Source organism: Aulonocara stuartgranti, assembly GCF_965226115.1.
Source record: "Aulonocara stuartgranti genome assembly, chromosome: 8".
Lineage (NCBI taxonomy): Eukaryota > Metazoa > Chordata > Actinopteri > Cichliformes > Cichlidae > Aulonocara > Aulonocara stuartgranti.
Genome location: NC_138959.1, coordinates 16546960 through 16572194, shown reverse-complemented (window position 1 = coordinate 16572194; position 25235 = coordinate 16546960). Strand labels below are relative to the sequence as shown.

Sequence of the window (25235 nt, the reverse complement as noted above, 5' to 3'; positions counted from 1 at the left end):
CATGTTTTCAGAAAAGAGAGAAAATATCCAGTGAGCAGCAGTTCTCTGGGTGACAATACCTTGCTGATGTAAGAGGAGAACAGCCAGACTGCTTTGAGTTGAGTGGAAGGTAAGAGTAACTCAAACAACCACTTCTTACAAAGTACAACACAGCAAACCTTGAAGCAGATGAAAAAAAAAACACACCAGGGGCCACTCCTGTCAGCTAAGAACAGGAAACTGAGGCTACAATATGCATGGGCTCACCAAAACTGGTAAATGGAAGATTTGAAAGATGTTGACTGATAAAAACATGGATCCATCCTGCCGTGGATCAACGCTTCAGGCTGCTGGTGGTGTATGATGTGAAGGCTATTTTCAGTCATCAGATCTCAATCCAGTAGAGCATGTTTTTGACAATACAATACAATACAATTTTATTTATATAGCACATTTAAAAAACCACAGGTATGCCAAAGTGCTTCACAGAATGAGTTAAGAGCAATAATAAATACAAATATAAAGCACAAAATACAAATAAAATATACTAACAGGCGGGTGACATAACTAACCAATAATACACCAGGCATAGTAGGCACAACCCGAAAGGCTTAAGGTTAAAACATTATAAACATTAACAAAATTATAAAGATAAGTTCCAGTACACTAAAAATGTGGGCTCTAGGAGGCGGGGAAAGCAAGGCTAAACAAATAAGTTTTTAATCGAGATTTAAAAGATTGAATTGTATCAGACGCCCGAATAGCTAGGGGGAGGTTATTCCAGAGGTAGGGTGCGACAGCAACGAATGCGCGGTCACCTCTGGTCTTGAGCCGAGATCTAAGTCGCACCAGGAGCATTTGGCCTGCTGATCTAAGCGCTCTCCCAGGGGTATAAAAGCTGAGGAGATCCGTAAGATAGCTGGGCGCGGTGTTATTTATGATCTTAAAAGTGAGCAATAAGATTTTAAAATCAATATGAAATTTAATAGGGAGCCAGTGGAGGTCGGAAAGAACTGGATTAATAGACTCAAACCTGCCAGTTCCAGTTAAGAGACGCGCAGCCGCATTTTGAACGAGCTGCAGTTTGTGAACAAGGGCAGAATGGAGACCAGTATAAAGGGAATTACAATAATCTAACCTTGATGTAACAAAGGCATGGATAAGTTTCTCCAGGTCCTTACGTGGTATGTAGGGCTTGGCCTTAGAGATTAGACGTAGTTGATTGAAAGTCGATTTAACTACGGAGGACACATGTTTGTCCAACTTGAAGGAACTGTCCAAGACAACACCCAGGTTCCTCAGAGTGTCAGAAAGGGAGTCAGCAAAGGGCCCAAAAATACCAGTTAGTTCAGCCCGAGAGAAGGGAGTATCAAAGATTACAATTTCTGTCTTCTTATCATTTAAAATGAGAGAATTGCTCAGTAGCCAGTTTTTAACTTCATTCATACAATCAAAGAAGTGTTGCAATGACGACGTGACATCCTCAGCTAGTTCAAAATAGATTTGAATGTCATCCGCATAGAAGTGAAAAGAAAAGTTGTATTTATCAAAGATTCGGCCCAAGGGTAACAAGTATAAAGAGAACAGCATGGGACCCAGCACAGACCCCTGGGGGACACCAGAGGTGACAGGGGCAATGGAGGAGGAGTAGGTACCCATGGTGACAGAAAAGGACCTTTCTGAGAGATAGGATTTAAACCAGCTATCCGTGGAGGAACGGGATATTCATATTACTGATGTGCACCTGTGACGGCAAGCCACACATGGTAAGCTCCACACCTCACCGCCAGTTGATTCACTTTAGTTTACTTTGCAGTCACTACTTTAAATATATTCTATTTATTGTCCAATATTGTTTCTTTATTAAATGTATTTATTTTTTCATTTCACCTTCCAATGTTTGTATGGCTTGCACACATATTATCACCGCAAGGTCAAAGTTCTGTTTTATGTTATATTAATACATCTGTCTTTGCTTGAGTTACCTGGGGTTTGGCTTCCCCTTCCTGGCTGGCAAAAGGTGTGGCAAAGGGCTGGGAGAGCTGAAGAATAGCTGACAGCCTAATTGGGTGAAACCAAATGATTCAAGTTTGTTTAATTGTTTTGGATTAGTTAATGTTATTGCAGCCATTTTCCCCCCCTTGTGTGTCATTTGATTTAGCTAAACCATTAATTAAGTTCCCTTGAACTTGAAATGTATGGCTGTACTTATTAGTATAGTCAGACTGTGTAGATGACTGTACTATACATACAGCATTATGAAAAAGTCTTGAGCCAACCCTTAGTAGTAGTAGTATCATTATTTTCTTGACATTTCTTTAAGTAGTCTTTAGGAATAGTTCTCCGGGCTTCTTAGTGGACATTCAAAGCTCTTCTTTGGATGTTTGTTGGCTTTTGTTCTGTTCTCTGTCAAGATGATCCCACACTGATTCAGTATACCGAGGTCTGAACTCTGGGGAGACCAATCCATGACTGATACTGTTCCATTATGTGGTTTTCTAACACTGTATTGGCAGAAGAATTAAGCTGTTGCCAATCAGATGCTTTCTCAATGGTATTGCATGGTGGATAAAAATCTGATGGTACTTTTCTCTGTTCATTATTCCATCAATTTTAACAAGAACTCAGACACCAGTAGCTGAAATGGCCCCAAGCAAATTTTACTACTCAGACATGCAGCTACATGTTTGCAGTTTAACTGAGAAAAAAATATTTCATGTTTCTACAAGAGCGGATGCCGTTGAGCGTTCAGGAAGACTGTTAATGTCCTTGGGTGTGGACTAAAGTATGATCAACTAGTAACAAACAGAACTCATTTTACACTGCATGTTATTAGTAGCTGTTCTTTGATAACTTTAAAAAACAAGAATTGGGTCCATAGGTTTGACTATAGTTTGGATTTTGTCTCATAGACAAAGGGTCAAAAGTATACTTGCACCCCCATTTTACATATCCTTAAGCAAGGCCACTTCAGAAGCCTAATGTTAGCCTGCTTTATCCTTTCATAAACCAGTGTTGATGTGTTTGGCATCATTGTCCTGGTGGAACACCCAACTGTGTCCACGTTCCAACCATATAGCTGTTGATCTGAGGTAAAGTTGAAGAATTTGAAGGTAGTCCACTGCCTTCATTATTTGATCCAATACCACTAGCAGCAAAACAGCCCCAGGAGCATGATGCTACCTCCACCATGATTGACGGTGGTACCGTGTTTTCTTTTTTGAAAGCCTCAGCTTTACTTCTCCAAACATAACTCTTGTCATTGTGGCTAAATAGCTCAATCTTTGTCTCGTCTGACTATTTGGCTTGTCCATGTGGGCAGCTGCAAATTTCAGTTGAGCTTAGGTGTCACTTTTGGAAGGGGGCTTCATCCTTGGTCAGCACCCTCTCACTCTATAGCGATGTAAAACTTACTTCATTTTGGACGGTGATGCTGGTGTTGTAGCAGTTTCCAGTTCATGGCACGATTGAGCTTTGGTGGTTCCTGGGTTGTTCCTGAACATCCTAACCAGTTTCTTCTCATCTGAGGGTGATAGTTAGTGTCATCTTCCAGACCTTGGCAAAGTGGTGACACATCTGGATATCTTATACTTAATTGTTTGAACTGATGATCTTGGAATCTGCAGTTGTTTAGAAATGGCTATAGGAGAAATCCTCAACTTGTGTAAATCTACACTTCTCTTTCTTAGATCTTCACTGAGTTCGTTAGAATTTCCCATTGTTCTCTGTGTTGATTGATCCAATAAGTTCTGTCAAACAAATTCTTTTTATGCTGGCAAAGAGAAACTGGCAGTTGTAGTCTATCATAGTCAGTAATATGAAGTTCATTGGCCTTGGCCTTGTTAAGTTAAAAGACACTGAAGATTTAGGTGAGTATATGTACTGTATATATATTAGACGCTGTATATATACTTCTCACCCAATGTGGGTAAGAGAAAGTCCCAAATACATGTAAATGTGTAAACCCAATTCTTGTTTTTAAAAGTCATTAAAGACTTTGTACAATCATTCCATCCTGGAAAAGAAACAGTTTGAAGAAATCATTAAAATCACATAGTTGCCATAACATTTATGCCCATAATGAGTATAAGTAAACATCTGACCATAACTGAATAATGACTCCTTCAAACTCTGATATATATATCTATATCTATATATATAGATATATATATATATATATAGATATATATATATATATATAGATATTATAGATAGATAGATAGATAGATAGATAGATAGATAGATAGGTGTGTGTGTGTGTGTGTGTGTGTGTGTGTGTGTGTGTGTGTGTGTGTGTGTGTGTGTGTGTGTGTACGTATATTTACAAATGGCTGTACTTTATTCATGATTTAACGTCTTTACAAATCTGTAATAAACCACAAAATATAAAGAGTAATTTCACGAGCCTAGTTAGGAAGGTCACTCATGTTTATAACCTTCATGGCAGATTGCTTTTGAATTTCACCTTGGCTTATGTTTGCGTTTTACACCGACAGCTGGCATGTGCATGTGTTGCACATACATATACACATTTGCTACCCAGCACCAACTGAGTAGTGTTAGACATGGATATCACTGCCAAGCCTGAACAAAGTAGCATTAATTGTCCCGTTATCTGCAAGCTTCCCTGGCAAGGTCTGCCAGGCAGGGCCGTGACCCTGTAAAGACACTAGGCATGTCTGATTATGTGCAGCTGAGGGCTGATAAGAGATACATTTATTGGCTGTTGCTGTTCACTTATAAACAATGACTCTACGGTTCAAAGATGTAGCCTGTACCACAGAGAATGGGGCTTTATTCTTTGTGCACATTTTCAGTGTTTTATATAAACAGATTAAAACGTCTGTGATTTTGAAAGAAGCAGAGTTAATATTTGCAAACTAAAAATCGAGCTGAAATAGATTGCTTCCCTACGTGGGATCCATTCAGCGTTTCAGTGCACAGAAAACAACAATTTGCAAAATGCGGTGCTGTGACTGGTGCAAATTTCTCGTCATGACATGAGATGCTGCCGCCCGGACCTGTAGGAAAGTAGCTGGCGCAGCAGTCCAACAGTGTTGAGTCAACGTTGCATCTGGGAGGCTGAGAGAGGAGAGGAGGCAGCGGCATCTCTGCTCTGCTGTGGCGAGACAGAGGAGATGACATAGCGACTGGACCAGCTACAGTCACTCTGACACCTGTACCCGACTGCGCCATTGTCTTTTGTCATCTGTTTAATTAGATACTGCTATTTCTGTCGCATGCTTCCCACCGATGCCCTCGGTGAGCTGCCCTCATACAGATTTTGATCTAAGTTGAGGCACGCTAGCGCTAGCTCGCTGCTGCTACCCTTCAACATTGAAGTGGTCACATAAACATGCGGATCATCGAGGCGGAGACCCCCGGGATACCTCTAAACGCTTTCAACAGGACACGACTTTCGACTGGCCGCTGACTGGACTCTGCAGAGTCGCCGTGTAAATGTTGCATAACAATTTCTTCCTCTATTCTAGACATGTGTAAACTCCAATCCGCTAGCCACGGTTAGCGCTTAACGGAGTCTGTTAGCTGCGCTGCTACTGCTACAAACAAATAACAAGCTAACGAAACAGTTTAACGCCACCGTGTCTTGTCCATGAATTAGCGAGAAAATACAGACGGGGACACAGTTGACGATTAGTATTTATGTGGAGGTGCTAGTATCTCTCTAACTGTTGTTGTGGATTGATGGATGGTGTCGGTTGCCAAGCCAGTGGTGACTAAAGTACCACAGCTAGCGCTAGCTAGCGTTTGTACTCATTGTTAGCGGGCGGTTGAGGGGTGCAGACAGTTGCTGTTGCCTGCCGCGGGATGGCATATAATGTTGGCTATATCGTTTTGTACACTGAGCATACATGCATACTGGCTGACCCAGTTTTTGTCTTATTAGGACTTGGGAGAAGAAAACGGCAAATCCCGCTAACTCGCCTTGCCACTCTGCCGCTAGTTAGCTTAACTAGCTGTTAAATTTGGAGAGAAAACGTAAGTTAGCGTTTGCTCAGGAACAAGTAAATTTGACACGTGGTCTCCTTGAGTCTGCATCCCGTCAGAGCTTGGGCCAATTTAAAAATTAAAGGTTAACTGACTAGACTAGGCTGGGTCGCCAATGTTGTCAGCATAGCTTATTTGTATGTGAATCAAAAGCGTAACCTGTATCTGGTTATCCAGACAGGTTAACCTCGGCTAGCAGTGCTGCCAGAAGCTTTGAGCAGCAGTAGCATTACATGCAATGTCAATATTTTCGACGTTTGGGATTTTAAAAATAGCGCAATGCGTATTTTGCTAATGGACTTCAACTTTTAATGAGTCAGCTCCTCGACTATGTGCAAACTGTAAAAACCGCATAGTAAAACCACATGCTTTTATATGTATAGGTGTATATATATATGCATATAAATGCATATAGGTAAAACGGCATGTTGCACAAAGGCGTCTGCTCACTGACATCCTATCCCCGTGTAGTCTCTCAGCATTCAGTGCAGTGCACCCTTCCCTTACCTGAATCTTAGCTCTTCTTTGGCCTTTCAGTAGAAAAATCTATTCCCACCAATGGTAGTCTAGAATAGTATTTGCGACATGCTTACACCAGGGAATTGTAGTGCGCTCAGTATGAGCCCTCATTCACTCTGTCATGTCTCGTGTTTTTCAGAGAGGTGAAAGAGCGACAGATCTCAAGGACCAGATTGCCTGCTGAACTTTTTGCCTCAACCACAGATCGCCAGGGAACATGCTGGCCATCCTAGCTGCTGGCTCTATTTTCTTTCCAGGCCTTTTCCTGCTGTCCAAACAATGCCTGAAGACCATTCCAGGACTGAGATGGAGCGAAGGGGACGCAGTGATTGTATCAGCTAGGTTAGCCCCTCTGAAGTGCTTTTGAATTGCTGTGTTGTCTTATTTGCAGTAGATGTAGAAATGCCATCTAGAAACTCGACCCTCACTCTGTTTACCTTTTATGCCAACAGCATGCCCTCTAAAATTATAGCAAAGTGGTGCTTTTACTGCAGTGCGATCAAGGTTGTTTTAGACTAAACCTCTTATTTTTTTTATTTATTTTTTTGCGTAACAAGTGTGTCAGATTAATGTGGAAGCTATTATGTTTTTACAGGTACTTTGAGCTGTGTTATTTTGCACATTTTTAACATGTGTTAACTAGACAGTGAATGCTTGTCATTTCAGGTTGGTGTCCTCAATTCAGGCAGTCATGGCTTCCTCAGCAGGCTACATCATTGCCTCTTCCTGTGAAGACATCATTGAGGACCAGTAAGTCTATGAATACATTTCTGGAATATATTCTGTCACATTTGATCAGGCTTTGATATCATGATTGGTCATTTCCAGGTCTGTGTCTGGACTATGTATAGGCTCTCTGGTTTTCATGTTCTACATACAGATGAGGGACAGAGTTATTAATCCCTCTATTGAAATGCCCTTTAAAAAAAATTTTTTTTAAGTGTTTTCCAAGTGTTCTCAAACAGGACAAGGAATTTTTAACACAGCTTTTCCAAACATCCTAGTTTTACTTTGGATGCTTAAATGATTTCACTTTTCACTTTGTTGCTAAAAGCCAATACTGTATCCTTTTTGCTGGATAACAGCGTGCCGTTGTTTCTTCTTGCACATGTCTCGTGTAAATCCCAGGCAGTTGTTCTTTGGCGAAACTCTCAAGCCCCTCCAGATGCAAGGTCTTATAGCATGGACCTTGGTGTTCAGTTTGCCCTACAGATCTTTAGTGGGATTAAAGTAATGGCTCTGTGCAAGCCAGTCAGCAGCGTTCACTTAGTTCTTTACCGGGGCGATATATGTTTTTGGTTGTTGTCATGTTGGACGACAAAGGGACGACCCAGACCTAGTTTTACTGTTGAATGCTTGAAGTTTTATTTCAAAATCTTCCCATATCATTCATCAGATATCAAATATCGCCTTTATGATTCCTTCCACCTCAAGGACATCCTCAGTTCCAGATGCACTGAAGGAGCCCCACAACATAATACTCCCTCCACCACTTTTCAATGTATGGATTGTGTTCTTTGGGGTGAATGCCCCTCCCTTCTTTCTCTAAACAAAAGCAGCATTTCTCTGGCCAAAGAGCTCTAGTTTTGTCTCATCTGAGCCAAAGATGTGCCAGGTCATCATTAACATACTTCAATCTGGCTTGAACGATTCTCTTCTGCAGAAATGTAGTTTTTCTTGATATGAACCTCACAGTGCAGGGTTCCAGTGGTTGTCTTCTTTGACACTACAATCCATCTCATGCTTTGTGAGAATCAGCATTTGTTTTTCTTTTGTTTTTGACATAATACTTTTTTCAAGTGACAGCTCAAATCCTTGCCGAAAATTGTGACAAAAACTTTAAATGTCACAGGGGGGAGGGCCTAATAATTTTGTTCTCATCTGTATGTTTTAGGTGGGTTTTTCCAGTTAGTTTTTTCATTGCAGAGGGGGCAAGCTTTGTTTTATTAAGGGTTGTCATAGTTTATATAGCTAATTGTACTTGGCTCCAACTTGGCAGGCAAGTGCAGTATTAATGAAGTTGTGTTCTGACTGTTAGTGAAGCTGTGTCCCTCCTGTTATGCTTCCAGGCACTGGCTCACGAGCAGTTACATCATGTTCGCCGTTCCCTACTTTGTGTACGACATCTACGCCATGTTCATGTGCTACTGGTACAAGCTCCGGGTCAAAGGGCACGAGGAGGCCTCAGCGGCACCCCAGCACATGAGCTCGGCGCTGACCAGCTACTTGCGTCGCGAGTTCCTCATGGTGCTGCACCATGTTGTCATGGTCACCGTCTGCTTCCCCGTCTCTGTGGTAACTGTCATACATTGCTCTTTCTGTTGAGCACGGATCTGAGCAAAGCAAGAAAAGTATAGCAGTGAATTATCTACCCACACTCAGGTATTTTAGTCTTGTGAAAAGGTGCAGTGTACTTGTGGCAGAAGTGTTTCACGTTTTATTCCCAAAGCAAAACTTACTGTGTAGCACAAAAAGGATATAAGTCCAATTTAATAATCATTGTCTCATAAAGCAATTTATATGGTGTACATTGTATTTAATGTACTGTTAAGTCAAGGAAAAATAGCCCAGTGCCAAATAAGAACCTGATAATTCTCTGATTCTTCTTCTCTCATTTATAAACAAACTAAACTAAGCAGTACGTTTTTTCCAGGTTTTAAAACTATGCCCTTGTTTTAATAGATTTAAAGTTATTCACTGTTCTGCAGCGTGTTCACTGTTCAGCTTCTAGAGGCATTAAAAAGCCGTCCACATTTGTCTGACAGAGTAGCAATTAAGTCTTCAAACTATTTCAGTTGACTAGCTAAACGTTCACTTCCAGAGAAGGGGTATTTTTATTGCAGATGTACTAACAAGTCCACAAAGGAACAAAGCGGTCTAGACAAATAATCAGCCTTCTTTTCCCTCTCTCCCTAGTTTTGGCGACAAGGAAAGGGCGATTATTTCCAGGGCATAATGTTCATGGCTGAGCTCAGCACTCCGTCTGTCTGCTTAGGAAAAATACTCATCCAGGTAAGCATCTGAGTTCAGCCTGTAGGAAGACTGAAGTGCATTTTTATTTTAATTTTTTTTGCATGTGCATGTGTCACACTAAAGTTCTCCTGCACTCTCTACTGTTTTTTTTTTTTTTTTTTTCCTTCTCCCTTTTTTAATTCATCGGAGAGTATATTTCCAGCCATTCCCAGCATGCAGCTTGTTCATGCCCAGCGGCTCCTGTCAGCTGCGTCTTACATGAACAGCTCTGTCAGAAACATCAGTCTTTAATTGGTAACACAGTCCGCTGCTGGAGTTGCACGTCCCCCCTGTATTTGTTTTTAGGTCTGTGTGTTTCAGTGTCTGCTTGTACTCCAAAGTGAGGCTCCCACAGCTGTTTGTCTCTGAACATAGCCCCTAGATTTACACTGGATGTTCAGCAGATACACTATCTGCATGTCCTTCTACCCTTTATCACTTAGCACCCTGGCTCTCCCATTCACAGTGCACATGGCAGTTTGATAAACAGCAAAAGCTGTGTCCTTAGACCTCCCTGCTTAAAGAAATAACTAAAAAAAAAACCCTATGTAATACAAAAGGGTTCTTATTGATGGGATGCCATGTAATTCTAGCATGTGAGATTAGTGAATGGGCACGAGGAAAAACCTCTTAGGCAGATGTGTGTTTGTGCTCTGTGTTATCTCACGAAAACAGGTTCAAGATAAAGCTTTAAGCTAATGAGGGTGTAAAAAGGGGCTGCTGCAGCATCTCCCTGCCCTCCCACCTTTCCAGCCAGGAGCATTACACTGTGCTTTCCACCTCGTCTTGTTTAGATAGCATTAACAAATATAACAATATTAGAATTAACAGTATTACAGTCAAAGATTAACATCGGTGGCTTTCACCAAACTGTACCGCTTGCTTTTCTTTCTCCCTCTCTCTTTTTATTCCCGCTCTCAGTACAAACAGCAGCACACTCTCCTGCACAAAGTGAATGGGGCTCTTATGCTGATCACTTTTTTCATCTGTCGAGTCCTACTCTTCCCTTACCTCTACTACGTCTACGGAAGGTATGTCTTTCTTTCCATCTCTGTTCTGCTGTCTGGCTGAACTCGGGTCAGTGACTTGCACAGCCACTAGAAAGGTTTGTGAGCGCACGTTTTACAACCCTGCAATTTTTTTTGTCTCCTCCCCGTTTTGGGTCCAGGTACGCATCCATTCCCTTCCACATGGTTCCGCTGACGGTGCCCTGGCACTGTAACCTCGGCGCTGCTCTGCTTATGGCGCCCCAGCTCTACTGGTTCTCCCTCATTTGCAGAGGCGCCCTGCGACTGTTCACGGGCACCTCCCGCTCGCAGAGGCCGCACCCGACCGCCGCCGCCGCTAAGGAGCTCCAGAGGGATGGCAACGCTCTGCCCCAGCCCGCCAACGGCTACAGCACGCTCCCCACAGAGCCCGAGCTGGCCACGCACTGAGAGGAGCGGTGTGGAGGGGAGGCTGGGGGCGGGGGAGGGAAAGAAGGCGAATGTACCAATGAGTATGTAAAGGAAGGAACGCTGCAAGGAGGAAAGCGAGACTTGAAACGAGCTGAGACGGTGGCCTCAGATTGTGCTGAAGTGCTTGTAGCCAGCAAAACAGTTAAACGCTTCAGCGGCTAGCCTTCAAGTACTTCAGCCTCTTAGTTTGTAGGAAACATAAAGGAAGTGTTGGCGCGCTCAGTATTTAAGATGTCTTCGGGCACTGTGACAGACAGGAACATGCACTGACTAGAGAGGAAGTTGCCTGGATGTACAGCAAGCATAGGTGGCCGTTTCCCCTCACGTAGATCAAATTCAGTCCTCTCTGCCTCCTGGAAGAGCAGGAAAATAGGAATGTATTATATTGTATGTTAGTATGTTCGCTGTAGATGGAAGGCCTAATTCAGTTTAGTAATGAAGAAGACCTTCAAAAAAGAAAAAAAAATCCCAGCTAAACAGTATTTTGACTTGTTAGTGTTTATTATCTGTATCCTCTATGTAGTCACTGTCACTCTAACAAAAATGTAACCGACCTGCAGACTGACTCATCTTTAGAACGGAGATAATCTCATACGACTGTATTCTGCTGCCTTATCCCTCCCTCCTGCTCCCCTCCCCCTGATTCTTTATGTTTTAGTTTTTTAAAATATTATTATTTTTTACTCTCAAGAAAGAAGGAAGAGGCTTTCCCTCGGACAGAAAAATGTGATGGTTGTACATAGCAGATGTTTTAAAAAAGAAGAAAAAGTCATTCCATGTCAGTATTAGGTCAGTGTTTATTTATTTTCTTAGGCTTTGTCCGACTTCTGCATCCGACATTTTTGACAGTTCGACGTTAAGACGGAAACATTTCACAGTCTTACAGCTTAGTGAACGCAAACTACCCTCAGATATTTCCACAGTGGTCCTCGTTTCAGTGTAGATAAAGATTGTGTAGATTCCTTTTCATCACTATTATTATTATTATTTTTACATATAAGATGGTTACTTTTAATTGTTTGGTGTTGTACAACAGCACCAATTACTTTGCAGGAATATTTCACAAAGGGATCTGTGATGTTTGAGTGTTTCTAGCTCCGTTAGGGGGTCTCGTAATGTCAAAGTTTGAAGGGGAACAACAAAGACAAGGAAGCACATTTGTTACTTTTTTTTTGCTGTTAAGTCTGTGAGTTAAGCCTTTCAGCCCTGTATGAAATGTTCCAATCATTTGAGCCACTGGTTCTATGAACCTTCTTCGAACAAACAAGCTTGTTTTGTATGATTTCATGTTTGTTTTAAGTAGCTACACTTTTCTGGAAATGGGTCAAGGAAACAAAACAGGAAAAACAAAAAACTCAGACAGCTTAAAAACCATCAAAGACAGGGAAGTGTGTGCCAAAGCATCTGGAGAGCCATGGGCATGTTGAACACAGAATATCCATTCCCCTGTTCCATGACTTCATAAGGTACTGCTTCTTGACAATACTCAAAACATTTCAACTGATGTACTGTATATTCCACGAAATGCTTGTTATTTATTTGTAAGTATTTATTATTTATTTATTTATTTGGTTTGTGGTTTTGAATGCATATTTATGCATACATATTATACTCTATGCTTCTGAGCCTCATGTGAAGGCTGTATTGTTACTCAATCTTAGCTAAAATATACTTCTCTGTCCTGAACCTGTCTCGACTCTTTTTTTTTTTTTTTTTTTAAAGCTTTTAGTACTTAAAATCAGACTGATTGTGTAGCTCCATCACTAGGTAGGAATGAGCCAGTAGAGGGTGCCACAATCAGTGAAGTTGTGTGATTTTGAAAAGTTTATTCATTGTCACCACTGCAGCTCTGTACTTACAGCTTTCTTTACCCCCTGAAGGCCTACTCGGAGTAACCCTTGAAGCTGTTTTCTGAACTGAGATGTTTCTTTCATATTTGGGGCCTGTTTATAAAACAAAATGACTGGGTTTGCATCAGAGGTTAGTGAGGGTCAGTGAGGGTAGTCTGCCTGTGCAGCTACCCTTGGAAAAAAAACAAAACTGTTGTAATCAAATGTCTTATTTTCTCAAATATACAGAGGTATCAAATTATTAATGAGACCACATGAAGCAGATTTATGCATTTTTCTTTAAATTCTACGCCCTAATAACATCTATAATATTAGTCGTATAGTAGTTTAAATCAAACAGTCCAGATGTAATTGAAGTGCAGACTTTCAGCTTTAATGCAAATATTTCGCATTGAAGGTTTTGGAATTGCAACCATTCTCATTTTCAGAGTCTCAGACATAGTTTTGATGTCCAGATGAGGCGTGTTCTCATGTTATTTCATGACAAATGTTTCAAGCAAGAGATGTGGAGCTGATACCAAGTGCTGAAATTGAAATTGGAGACTGTTCAGTGGAACTGGCAATGTGAGCTCCAAAAACGAATGTGTACTAAAATATGGGAAGAGAAAAGTATGAAGAAGATAAGGAACAGCTTAGCATGTCTGCTAATTGAACCTGGTCTCTGGTGTTGATGATGTGACTGCTGACAGGAGTAGAAGGATGATTTGTGAAGTGTGCAGCACTGTGCTCTGCTCAGATTCAGCTAAATACTCCATAATTGATAGGTGCTAATGAATAATGACCCAAAGCAAACTGCAAAAGCAACCCAAGAGTTTGATTTCAATGCAAAAGAGCATGCTTTGGAGTTTGGTAAGACAAAACTGATGACAAAGAGACAAGCAAGCAAGCAACTGAAGGTGGCTGCAGCAGAGGACTTAGAGGGAGGACACGCAGCATTCGGTGATGTCCATGAGTTGTAGACTTCAGGACTTCATTGACTGCAAACAATTTTCATCAAGTACTAAAAATAGTCCTTATGTTTAAAGTTATATTAGTTTGTTCAATTACTTTTGTCAAAGCAAAATATTTGTAGAGCCTCAAAATTAAAGCTAAAAATCGGCACTTCAGTCATATTTTAATTGAAATGAAATGCTTTAAATTTCTTTGTACTTACAACATTAGCCTGCCAAGTTAGCACCTCATATTTATTGTTAGCGCCAAATCACAACAACAATCACCTTAAGGTGCTTTACATTGTAGGGTAAAGACCCTACAATAATAGGACCCCCCTTTTAAGCACTTGGGGACAGTGGGAAGGAAAAACTCCCATCAAACAGGAAGAAACCTCAGGCACAACAAGGCTCGGGAGGGGCAGCCATCCACCACAACTGGTTGAGGGTGAGGGGAGGGAAACGGGACAAAGACACAGTGTGGAAGAGAGCCAGATTAATATTAAATGCAGAGAGGTGTATCCACAGAGAGGGTGAAGAAGAACACTCAGTGGGCCCCATGACCCACCCAATCCTCCAGTGTAACTACAGGATTATTCAATGTCACCTTATATTTATCAAAAAGGAAAGGTTAAAGTCTGATCTTAAAAGTAGAGTGGGTGTCTATCTCCTGAATCCAAACTGGGAGCCGGTTTCCACAGAAGAGGGACCTGAAAGCTGAAGACTCTGCCTCCCATTCTACTTTTTACTGGAAACCACAGTAAGCCCGCAGTCTGAAACTAAAGGACTCTATTAGGGTGACACAGTACTATAAGGTCTTTAAAGGGCCTGATTATTTAAGAGCTTGTATGTGAGGAGAATTATTTAAAATTTGATTCTGGATTTAAAAAGGAAGCCAGTGAAGAGAAACCAATATGGGAGAAATACCTTTGTCACCAGTTGTTTCATTTAGTATATGAATTCTTGCATTACGGCCAAAAACACAAGTTTCATAAGATCAAAGTGACTCCATCAGTTAAATTACTTTGTAACGCAATCCTCATTAAATAGTGTTTTCAGGTACATTATATTATACCCTGCATAAAACTCAAATCAAAGCAGAGCTACCCACTGTGGCCACCACCTGTGACAAGGGAGCAGACAAAAGTAGCTTTATTATATAATTTAGAATCATAACGATATCATCATATTCATTTAGCCACAGATTGAAATAAACTGTCAGTACGCTCAGAGTATAACAGGTGAGGGATGTCCTCCAGGGTTAAAATTTTTATTGCCATCATACAAAACACATAAAACATACAAAACTTGTTACATTAAAAAAAATTCAAGTTTTTTAGAAAGCCTCAGGGAAATGCTTGGCTTTAGATGCCTTTGGGCAAGTCCTTGTCTCAAAAGAAACCATCAGTATCTCCTCTGTCGTGGTGAGAAGATGGTGTTGGGGTTGCTGTCCCGTTCCCTCTCCTTCTCCCGCTCCCTCTGGCTGTTTGGAGAAAGGGCTTCCTCCAGCTTCTTGTCACTCTTGAAGAGATCTCTTCCTGTGCGCATGATATGCTCCTCAATCTTGCGGTGGCGCTTCATGTCTGACAATACTTTGTCCAGCCGAGCTTCCCTTTTAACAGAGGAGCGGGCAGAAGATCCTGGGAGACAACAGGCAAAAATCATTATTAAATAAAAGACAAAAAAGTCCAGATTATAAAGAGACAACACAAATAATTGATTGTGACATACCAGGAGTCCTGCGCCGGCTTAGGAAAGCATTTTTTGGAGTGGTTTGCATTTTCTCCTCATCAAAGTCAAACTCAGTTGGAGTTGGAGGCCTGAAAAAACAAAACGAAACATGACCAACCAAAAGCACTCGAACCAAACTCCTTAATCCTGAAATGACCAAAAAGAAAAGCAACACTGACTTGCGTTCCCTCTCCTGCCTCTCCCGTTCCTTGGCTGCCTCCTCCTCTTCGTCTCTTTCGGGCGAAGAGGTCTGTTCAGGCGTGGGGGGCCTTCTAGGAAGGGGCACAAAGTTCAATTCCAGCATATCTCCTTTAGCGAGGAGCTCATAGAGTCTTTTGATCTCTGCGGGAGGAGGCATCCAGTTTTTGGGGTCCTCCATTTCCTCGTCGCTGTACGGAAGCTCCCAGTCACCGTCCGCCTCTTCGGCTTTCTGTTTTCCATCTTCAGCCTCCACCCCTGCGTCTGCCTGAGATTCATCCTGCTGCGCCTCTCCTCCCACTACATCTGTGTTCCCATCTGAGAAAAAAAAACGTACACAGTCAGTTTAAAATCTCTTTTAAAAACAATAATAAAGCGACATTTTATTGTGGATTAACCCTATACTGGGCTTTGATGTAGCTCCCCGCCTTCAATTTAGAGCTACATGCTTTTGTTCTGATTGGCTGCCCCTCAGAGGGTCTGAACTGCAGGTCCGTGTTGACGATGTGTGAGGCAACCACATAAGGAATACTGGCTTCCACTGACAGATCCATGTGTAGATTGTAGGCTGGACTTTTGAAGGGGATTACTTGTACATACACTGACCTCAATATGTGAAGGTTTAGCCATGTTTAATAGGAGCAATCAGCACTGCAAAAAGTACTGTATGTATGACAGAAAGCAATACACATAATAGGTCCAATTTAAACATCTTTCAGACACACTGCTTTGACTTCTCTGTGACAAGCTCTACGTAGGGACGGACTGATATGTCAACAGAACATCAACATCACACCCACTGATGGGCATCGGGGTGCAAATAGCAAAACTATTTGAAAATCAGTGGTGACATTTATTGATAGCAGGAGATAACATTTCTCTCGTGTGTAATATATTCTCTGCAGCAAGTGATACAAAAGCCAAAAGACTTGAAGTGATCAAGTACATCAGGGCACAGAACAACACAGACTTTTCTAATGAAGGCTGGATCAGTTACTGAGCAATAGTGGCTTTACTGAATAGTTTCATAGAAACCATTTTTTAACTTATATATATATATATTTTTTTTAAATTAAAAGACCTCCAACTTTCTTAAAGTTCACAATTGGATTGATTCTAATATTAATATTTTGTATTGATTTTTTGTTTTCTTTAATAGATGGTTTTTGCATTTTATTGCTGTCTTTTAACCCTGAAAAACAGTTTGGATGACTAGGTTTTTTTGTTAAGTGCTCTAGATTGGATAATCTAGGTATAATGACGCAGGGTCATAAAGATACTTGATTTCTGTATTTTAAATATACATTTAAATATACATCCCCCATCATAAATCCAGTTGACTGCAGTCTATATAGCAATATAAGCAAATATTACAGTTAAAAACAGAAACATCAGCTTATATCTAGTCCCAGCAGTCTGTTTGCTTTTTCTTTTTAACTTACATACAAAGAACTGGCGCAGGGTGTACCACACTAATGCCAACTCCAGCACCACACCCACACCAGACCCTGGGTGAATAAGCATTTAAGAAAATGGGCGGATATTTGTCCTTGCTGATACTTCAGACTCACACTAGTTACCTGTACAGGACATGCTTGTCCACACTGAAGACTTTTACCCTGATAATGAAACTTCCTGTCTACTGTGCGTCCTTTCACTACACCTGCCCATGCATGTATCTTTACGCGTGTACTGTACCTGTATCCTCCTTGGCTGTTGCGTCGTCCTCCTCTGCCATCTCCGTATCCGGTTGCTTCGTGCTGTCCTCGTCCTCTTTGCCCTCTGCAGCTTCCTCTGAGTCCTTCATGTTCAGAACCTCTATGCCCTCTTTCAGTGAGGTGTCTGTGGCCTCAGCTTGCATGCTTCCTGCTGGTGAAGTTTCTCGCAACAGATCTGCTGAACAGAAGCCTGCCATTTAGATCTAGAAAACATTTTAGTGCAGCTGAAACTAACTTCGGGTATACACAACTGTGTAGATTAAGAGGATTTTTTAGAGGCTATAACTTTTAGCCGTAGCTGTTTACTTTTGTTAAAGGATAAGTGAACGTACAGTCAACTAAAACAAGCGGCTAGCTAACGTCAGGCCTAACCGCCAGCTATTTCTTAAACAGTAGTTAATCTGCTAATAAGATACGTGCCTTAAATCGTCATTAACGGCTTCTTCCGGATCGGTGCTGCTGTGAAAGCGATTAAAACGTTGAGTCAAATACTTTTCCAGTAAAAACTCCCCATGAGAGTCACTAAGTATAACAAACGCTTATGCACAGACGTAAACATTGCGCCATTTTGGCTGTAGGGATCTGCCTGAGCCTCTGCACTGCCGGGGCGGGGGAGCTTCACCTCATCGCTGATACAACGTCATGTGGATAATCCACACTCACTGCGAGCGGACACTCCAGCAGTAGAGGGGAATGGTTTGGAGATCTACGCTCGACGCGACTTCCTGCACACTGCGCAAGCGCGAGCAGGTCTCCGGGCAGACAGAGCGAAATTTGTATTAGCTTCCTTTGCTTTTCTGTTCATGTTGTTCTTGTTGTTTTTAAAACGTACGTATATGTACGTTTGTGTAGCGTAAACCTGACAAATGTAATCAGAAAAGCCACAAATCACATTAATATGGACGCATGACGTAAAACAGGCGCCAGTATTTGTGCGAGTTCTGATTGGTTCAAAAAAAAATTCTGATTGGTTTACGGCCGCTTCCGGTTTCTGCGCTCTGCATTTGAAAAAGTGTTCGGTTAGTCGCTCAAGTTTTTAAGGGACGCGGTCGCCATTGTTAAAACCAAGCGTCCGAAATGTTGCTGGAAGGAAAATTTAGGGCATAACAAAGGTGTGGCTTGTCTCAGACATTCTCAAATAATATCGGTAAGCATATAGCAGGCTTTGGCTTTGTGACTATTATTAGCCAGTCGAGAAGCATCCGTTCTTTGGAGAAGTTATGACTGAGCTATCCAGCTTTAGCTTGTTATTAGCCGAGAGAGGCTTTCGTCAGTAAGGAAACACAGCTTATCAGGAGAGGTTTCATTTGAATGCCATGCGTTTTAATGCAGTGCTGTTATACACAAACTGTCATTTTCAAGCACGTTCGTGGCTAACTAGTTAGCTTATTATTAAACTTTATTCGGGCCTTTCTTTTTGGAAGCGCAATAATGGCGACGCGTGTGGCGGTATCAGATGGAGGAAACAAGAAGACATCCAGGGTCCGCGTAGCTGTTCGTCTGCGACCGTATATGAACAAAGAAGATGAGAAAAGCGAGGGACCGTGTGTAAGAGGCCTGGACTCTCAAAACCTGGAGATAATCAACTGGAGGAACGCCACAGAAACTGTTAAATACCAGTCAGTGCCTTCCTAATAATCTGTTATGTATATATGCATATCGGTAAAGATTTCAGTGATTGTCTAGCTTTAAATATTAAGAGAGCTGTGGTTGTTGTTATTGTTTTTAGCTTCGACGTTTTTCATGGTGAACAAACGACGCAGCAAGAAGTTTTCCTCTCATCAGTGAAGCCCATTCTGCCGCACATCTTTAACGGACAGAATGCCAGTGTGTTTGCTTATGGGCCAACAGGAGCTGGTATGTTGAAGCACAGTCTACAGGGTTTCAAGAAACGTGTATATTAGCTGTGCACATGCATTTATAAATTAAGCTGTTAAGACTTGTGAGAGGTCACAATGATTTTGTTTATAGATATTTTGGCTCCTCAAAGACACCCTTTTCTAACTCTAGGCTTTTGCATCCTCTTTCACAGGTAAGACCCACACCATGCTGGGGAGTTCAGAGCAGCCAGGTGTGATTCCCCGAGCTGTTCGTGAGGTCTTCAAGCTGGTGAAAGCCAAGGATGCGAGTGATGGATGGGACTATAGCATTGGCATGTCGTATTTGGAAATTTACAATGAGAAGGTATGAATGGTTTAAGTAGAAAGAGCGTACGGTTATTTCTGGCTTTCTGTTCATGATTAAGCAAAGTAATGCAGCTGGTGGTCATTCAAGTTGAGGTGTTAGAAAACATTGTCTTTGCTCTTAAGAAGTGTGTTTCTGCATTTTATAGCATTATAGAGAGCTGGGGGGGGGATTTGTGGTGGTTGTGTTCCTTTTTTTTTTTTTTTTTTTTTTTTTTTTTTTCTAGATTTAAATGGATCAAATGAACCTTTGGTATTTACTTGTTCCAAAGGTTGTAAAATAGTTTCAAATGTCTCTAAACAGCTCAGGTATTGAATCTTGGTTACCTTAATTGACAGAACTCTATGAAATTCCCTGTTATATCACCCTAGGAAGCGAAACTCTGTTGTATAAAACAGAAAATCATTATAGTGTGGTCAATCTTTTTTTTCAGCCCTGATTAAAACCCTGTATTGAAAATAAAATTGCCTTTATGTTCATTTTAAAAGTGGAAATATTTCCGTTTCCAATGGACACTTCTCTAGAAATGTTATTAATACCCTTAGAAGATTTTATGTTGACCAAAAGCTGACTCCCTTAATTCGGCAAATTTAAGCCAACAGTATTATTATGCAGATGGTGTATTCCAAACTAAGATGTTTTGGCACGTGCAGGGTAGCCTTGGCCCCACCCAGCAGAGCTGTATGTGAGAATGCAGATATCTGATGCAGTCGGATAGGATGTTAGCCAGCCTTTAACCTGCCAGCTCTCTAATAAAAACTCAGTGCATTGTCAGATTGGACAGCTCTTACCTGCTGTATTCATGCAGTTCCCTTTTGTAGACACCATCATACATCATACACATGTCGTAGTATGAAGCCTTTTGAAGCAGATTTATTTCCTGTTGCGCTACCTGTCAAAATGAACAAATGTGGAAAATATTTGAATCGGTTGACTTAAAATTTCATGTGTGAAAACATTTTCAGCCTACCCTTTCAGTTTCAGGTCACTGGCCCTCAGCATGATTTAATAAAACAAGGGGGCGCGCACAGCTTTTTAGCCTCCAGTCTTCTTGAATTTACTGAAAAACCTTCTAACTACATTTTCCACTGCATGGCCTCTGAACCTTTTAAATGTACCTTTTTTCTTTTAGTGTGCATCATTCATCAATTACCGCTTTCTTATTCTTGTTGTTCTGGTCCTTTCTCAGGTGCTTGATCTTCTGTCGCCAAACTCCCAGGATTTACCCATCAGAGAGGACAAAGACAAGAACATCCTTATCCCTGGCCTGACACACATGAACATTAGCAAATTCGCAGATTTTGACAAACACTTTGTCCCTGCGACGCTCAACCGTACTACAGCTTCTACTAAGCTAAACCAGCGTTCCAGCCGCAGCCACGCTATCCTTCTCATTAAGGTTTGATGATCTTGGTGTAGTTTATTGAACTGTTTTATTTGTTAGTGTCAAGTGGACAGCCAGACAGCATCTTAAGCAGGTCGTGGTCTCTGAGCAGTAGGCCAGGATTTGGTAGCTGGTGCTGAAATCAATTCTCTCTTGCAACAGTCCCACTAGCAACTTCTGTGCTTCCTGGGATTACTATGGGAGAGAAACACAAACCATTATCTGCTGTCCTTTTTCTTCATTTATTCTTTGTTTTTTCCCTTTGTTGTCATGTTTTCATAAAATGTAATCCTCGTATTTTTTTTTTTTCTCCTTTCACCCCATGACTCTTCACCACCTCCTCGTTTTTCCTGCCTGACTTCTGTGTCGCTGCTGCTTTTCCATTCTTAATCTCTGCAATGATACAGGTTGTACGGACTCAGCAGCAACTTCCCCACAGACAACAGACAGGCAAACTGTACTTGGTCGATTTGGCTGGCTCAGAGGACAACCGCCGCACCGGCAACCAGGGCATCCGCCTGAAGGAGAGTGGTGCCATCAACCTGTCTCTCTTCACACTCAGCAAAGTTGTTGACTCTCTAAACTCGGGCACTTCGGTGCGCGTGCCGTACAGGGACAGTAAACTAACACGGCTTCTGCAGGACTCTCTGGGGGGCTCGGCACACTCCGTCATGATCACCAATATTGCACCAGAGTACAAATATTATTTTGACACCTTCAGTGCACTCAACTTTGCGGCCAAATCCAAGCTCATTGTGAACAAGCCCTTCACCCGCGAAACTGTGGCTGTGGTGCCAGGTGAGAAAAGCACTCACTTTTTTCAGTTAGGGGCCACTAGAGTATAAAAAGGCATTTTATTGGGAAACAGGAAGAGCCAAAGGCCAACAGGGGGCACCCATGTCACATCCGAGAGGATGGTGACTAACAGTAAACGGCTGTCTCTGGGTCAGATGGATGTTTGTCTTTTTTGTTTTTTGTAAAACTGGTGCTCCACTTGCATTTTTGCTGTTCTGATGTTGTCTTTCCTACTGCACTCTCTCAAAGATGTTCCTCATGTTTACCTGCTGCGGCTGGCTTTAATTCAAGCACTGCAATGCAGCTTTGACTGATGCTGTGCCATTTTTGTCTGAGTTGCTTTACACTCTAGAGAGCCCCCACAGACACCGTTGTTACACTGCACTGAATACTAAACTGTTAATTTTCCATCTGCCGTCGTCTCCAGTGAAGCGGTCCAGAGAGGAACGAGAGACAGGGGGGTCTGGCACTGAGCCACAGAAGAAGAAGCATAAAGAGGAGAAGAAATCCGAACACGATGCCTCACCCTCTACACGTAACCACAGGTTATAGACCACACAGACTGATTATTTGTTTGGTTTGTATTATGTCTGACTGACGTGAAAGGCTTTGTGACGGAGAAAGATGCTGTTGTGTGTAGGTCTGTCTGGAATCCTGTAAACATGACTTTTTGATACCTGACTTGTTTCAAATCGTACTGTCTGCCCTGTTTTTCAGCCTCTTTGTCTAATATGATTTGTTTGTCTGCCCCTTTAGTTCATCAGACCAGTCACTGATGGATAGACTAATAGCTTTGGAGAAGAGAACGATGAGCTCCCAGGACAAAGAGAGACTGGCCATGCTTAAAGAGATCAAGGTGAAAATGCACATCTAGTTTGTCCACATGGCTGACTTGAAGAATGCTCTGTTTAGTTTAGAGTTGCTCTAAGCAGTGGTATCGAGAGGACAGTGAGACAGCATCTTAAGCAGGTCGTGGTCTCTGAACAGTAGGCCAGGATTTGGTAGCTGGTGCTGAAACTAATTCTCTCTTGCAACAGTCCCACTAGCAACACCTGGGCTTTGTGGGATTACTATGGGAGAGATACAAATCATCATCTGCTGTCCCTTTTTATAAATTGACATCTTCATGCATGCATACATGGAAATATCAAGTTGGAAAGGCTGTAACGTTGGCCGCCCTTTTCTGCCCAGTCAATATTTAATTGCTGTACTTGGTCTCTTTTGTTATGCTTCTTTGTTTTTGTTGTTGTTGTTGTTTTGTGCAGGAGCTCAAAGAGAAGCAGAGGGAGCTTGAGAGCAAGGCCATGCTATTCAGTCAGTTGGCTGGAGAAAAGTCGATTACAGGACAAGAGCCCGACTTCGAGAACAAGACAACTGCCCTGCGGAGAAAACAGTCAGATGCCACAAAACCCAATAAACAGCAGGCTGTGGTCCAACCGCTGCAAGGTCTGTTAGAAATCCTAGAGCAGATGATCGTACTGTAACTAAGTGAATTTCCATAGATTGTTTGCCTCATGAAGAAATTACTACAGTGTTAAAGACTATAGAGGTATCACACACTGCTGACCTTGACTGAGGACTCACTAAATTCTTTATTTGAGTGCTTCACTAAAGATTAGTGACTCGCTAATTCTGTCATGTTGATTCACTGCGGCTATTGATGGGCTGCAATGTGATGCAAAAGCTCAATCTACAATACTGGAGCCAGAGAAGGTATCAAATGATGATGAGAGAGAATTATTTTTACAACCCTCAGCAACACTGAGAGTGAGCCAGAGAACCTTTCTTAGTGCCTCCTGCATGCATTTTTCTTTAAAATGGTTCAAGTGATAAAAATTTGACTTTAATTTTAAAATGCAGTTGTTGGTTTGTTTGTTTTTTATATGCAGTAAGAATATTTGTCTTAGATCCTGTCCTAATGCAATGTCTTCCTGTTTCCTGCCCCTCAGTGTCCCAGCGCCAGCCCCTTCAGCAGCTTCTTGTGGTCAAAAAGCAGTCTGTATGCATCAAGAAGAAAGAGGAGACGTATTCAGACCTGATTGAGGTCAGCAACTGAGCCTTGACTGTGCTGTGCTTAACTTGACACATCTGCAGAGTTGCAAGCATCAGATACAAGCTGACAACGTGCATTAGCTTCAATGTGTTTATCTGACTCAACAGATGCAGAAAGGGTCTCAAATTTGTTTGGTTAAAATTGCCTTCCTCTCCCAACCAGTGGAGAGACGTTCAGATTTAAAGTAGATTGCTTGTGTTGTCTGATAGCAAAAATGTTTTAACGGCTTGGTTGTATATCTGTGCATTTATATTTCTTTTCTTGTCCTATCAGTCACCAGGTGGTAAAGAGAACAACACAAAGAGTGCTTGGGAGTCCCAGCTTGACCAGTCGATGGTGGATCAGTCCAAGCAGAAAATCCTGCAAATTCTGAACACAGGCTGCCTCAAAGAGCTGAAAAGTCTGCAGCAGATCGGTGACAAGAAGGCGAAGCTCATTCTGGGCTGGAGGGAGATCCACGGTCACTTCGCAAAGGTTGGAAAACAAACCTTATTTACTGTAGCTTCTATAATATAAATACATGCACAGACTATATGATTGCTATTCTGCAGGTGGAAGACCTGATACAAGTTGAGGGGATGACGGAAAAGAGATTTTCCTCCTTCATGAAGGTAAGCTAGGTTCTTGCTGTCATTGTAAGTGGTTATCTTCTGCCACTCTGCTTTTTGGTGGGTTGCTTCAGGTTCTTAGAAGCACCTCTAAAACCCTCCAAAATAAAAACATTCCCATCAGCTGATTTTGAGGTAGCAGGGGTTGACAAACCTGCTAAAACTTGAGTATGATCACTTTTAGCTTAGCAGCAGACGCTTTTACTGTGATTTACAATTCTGTCCTCATCAATTATTAAAATGGGATAATTTAGATGGAGATTATTGTACTGCATTCTGTTTCAGTGATTTTGCTTTAATTTTGCACGCTCCCTGTGGCGAGCTAGGTTAAATGGCAACTTCATTAGACTTTATTAATGTGTTAAACATTAAATAAAAATCAGGTTTGGTTACAAAAACACGTTTTCTGCTCCTAATATTAACCAAAATAAATATAATCCTTCCATAACTGAACATCTGATTGATATTCTGCTTCTCTTGGTTTGTATTCATTGTTCTTTTCTTCTATTTGCAGGCAAACATCGTGAGTGCCATGGGGAAATGATTTTTTTCTTCTTTTTTAATACAAGTCATGTACATACTTTACTTTTTATCTGAAGCCACCCCATTTTTCTTTTTTTTCTTTTTTTTTTAAATGCTTGTTGTCATCGTGTTTATGTAATGTCTGCTGTGTCCAGCTGGTGGCGTGTCCTTTTTTAATAAACCTCCCATATCACGTTATTGGATGCTTGTGTATTTATTTGACGTCGGTAAATAAATGTTATGGTCACCTTCGCCTGAGCTCCAGTGTCTCCTACCCTGATCTATGC

The 25235-nt window shown here is 41.6% G+C and overlaps 3 protein-coding genes across 7 annotated transcripts; 2 read left to right on the top strand and 1 right to left on the bottom strand.

Annotated features, from left to right (window-relative positions):
• Positions 1-4739: 4739 nt before the first annotated feature.
• On the top strand, positions 4740-12662 carry tlcd3bb (TLC domain containing 3Bb). 4 transcript variants are annotated; one of them, XM_082543009.1, is made up of 7 exons: positions 4740-5241; positions 6647-6849; positions 7174-7257; positions 8577-8802; positions 9424-9519; positions 10441-10550; positions 10688-12662. In XM_082543009.1, the coding sequence occupies exons 2-7, from the start codon at positions 6725-6727 to the stop codon at positions 10953-10955; spliced, it is 909 nt and encodes a 302-aa protein (XP_082399135.1). In that variant the 5' UTR covers positions 4740-5241; positions 6647-6724; the 3' UTR covers positions 10956-12662. The 4 variants fall into 4 exon arrangements, with proteins under 4 accessions (XP_082399135.1, XP_082399133.1, XP_082399136.1 ...); XM_082543007.1 differs by having other exon boundaries at positions 4741-5435; XM_082543010.1 differs by lacking the exon at positions 4740-5241 and adding an exon at positions 5442-5651.
• Positions 12663-14988: 2326 nt separating this feature from the next.
• pagr1 (PAXIP1 associated glutamate-rich protein 1) lies at positions 14989-18272 on the bottom strand. Its single transcript, XM_082545293.1, has 5 exons — positions 17823-18272; positions 17383-17577; positions 15666-16002; positions 15487-15575; positions 14989-15395 (listed from the first exon to the last, which is right to left on the bottom strand). The coding sequence occupies exons 2-5, from the start codon at positions 17543-17545 to the stop codon at positions 15160-15162; spliced, it is 825 nt and encodes a 274-aa protein (XP_082401419.1). The 5' UTR covers positions 17546-17577; positions 17823-18272; the 3' UTR covers positions 14989-15159.
• Positions 18273-18424: 152 nt separating this feature from the next.
• Positions 18425-25146, top strand: kif22 (kinesin family member 22). 2 transcript variants are annotated; one of them, XM_082545282.1, is made up of 13 exons: positions 18425-18549; positions 18827-19021; positions 19132-19259; positions 19435-19586; positions 20776-20985; positions 21378-21768; positions 22193-22310; positions 22522-22621; positions 23031-23211; positions 23715-23809; positions 24092-24292; positions 24370-24429; positions 24941-25146. In XM_082545282.1, the coding sequence occupies exons 2-13, from the start codon at positions 18834-18836 to the stop codon at positions 24968-24970; spliced, it is 1854 nt and encodes a 617-aa protein (XP_082401408.1). In that variant the 5' UTR covers positions 18425-18549; positions 18827-18833; the 3' UTR covers positions 24971-25146. The 2 variants fall into 2 exon arrangements, with proteins under 2 accessions (XP_082401408.1, XP_082401409.1); XM_082545283.1 differs by having other exon boundaries at positions 18426-18514.
• Positions 25147-25235: the final 89 nt, after the last annotated feature.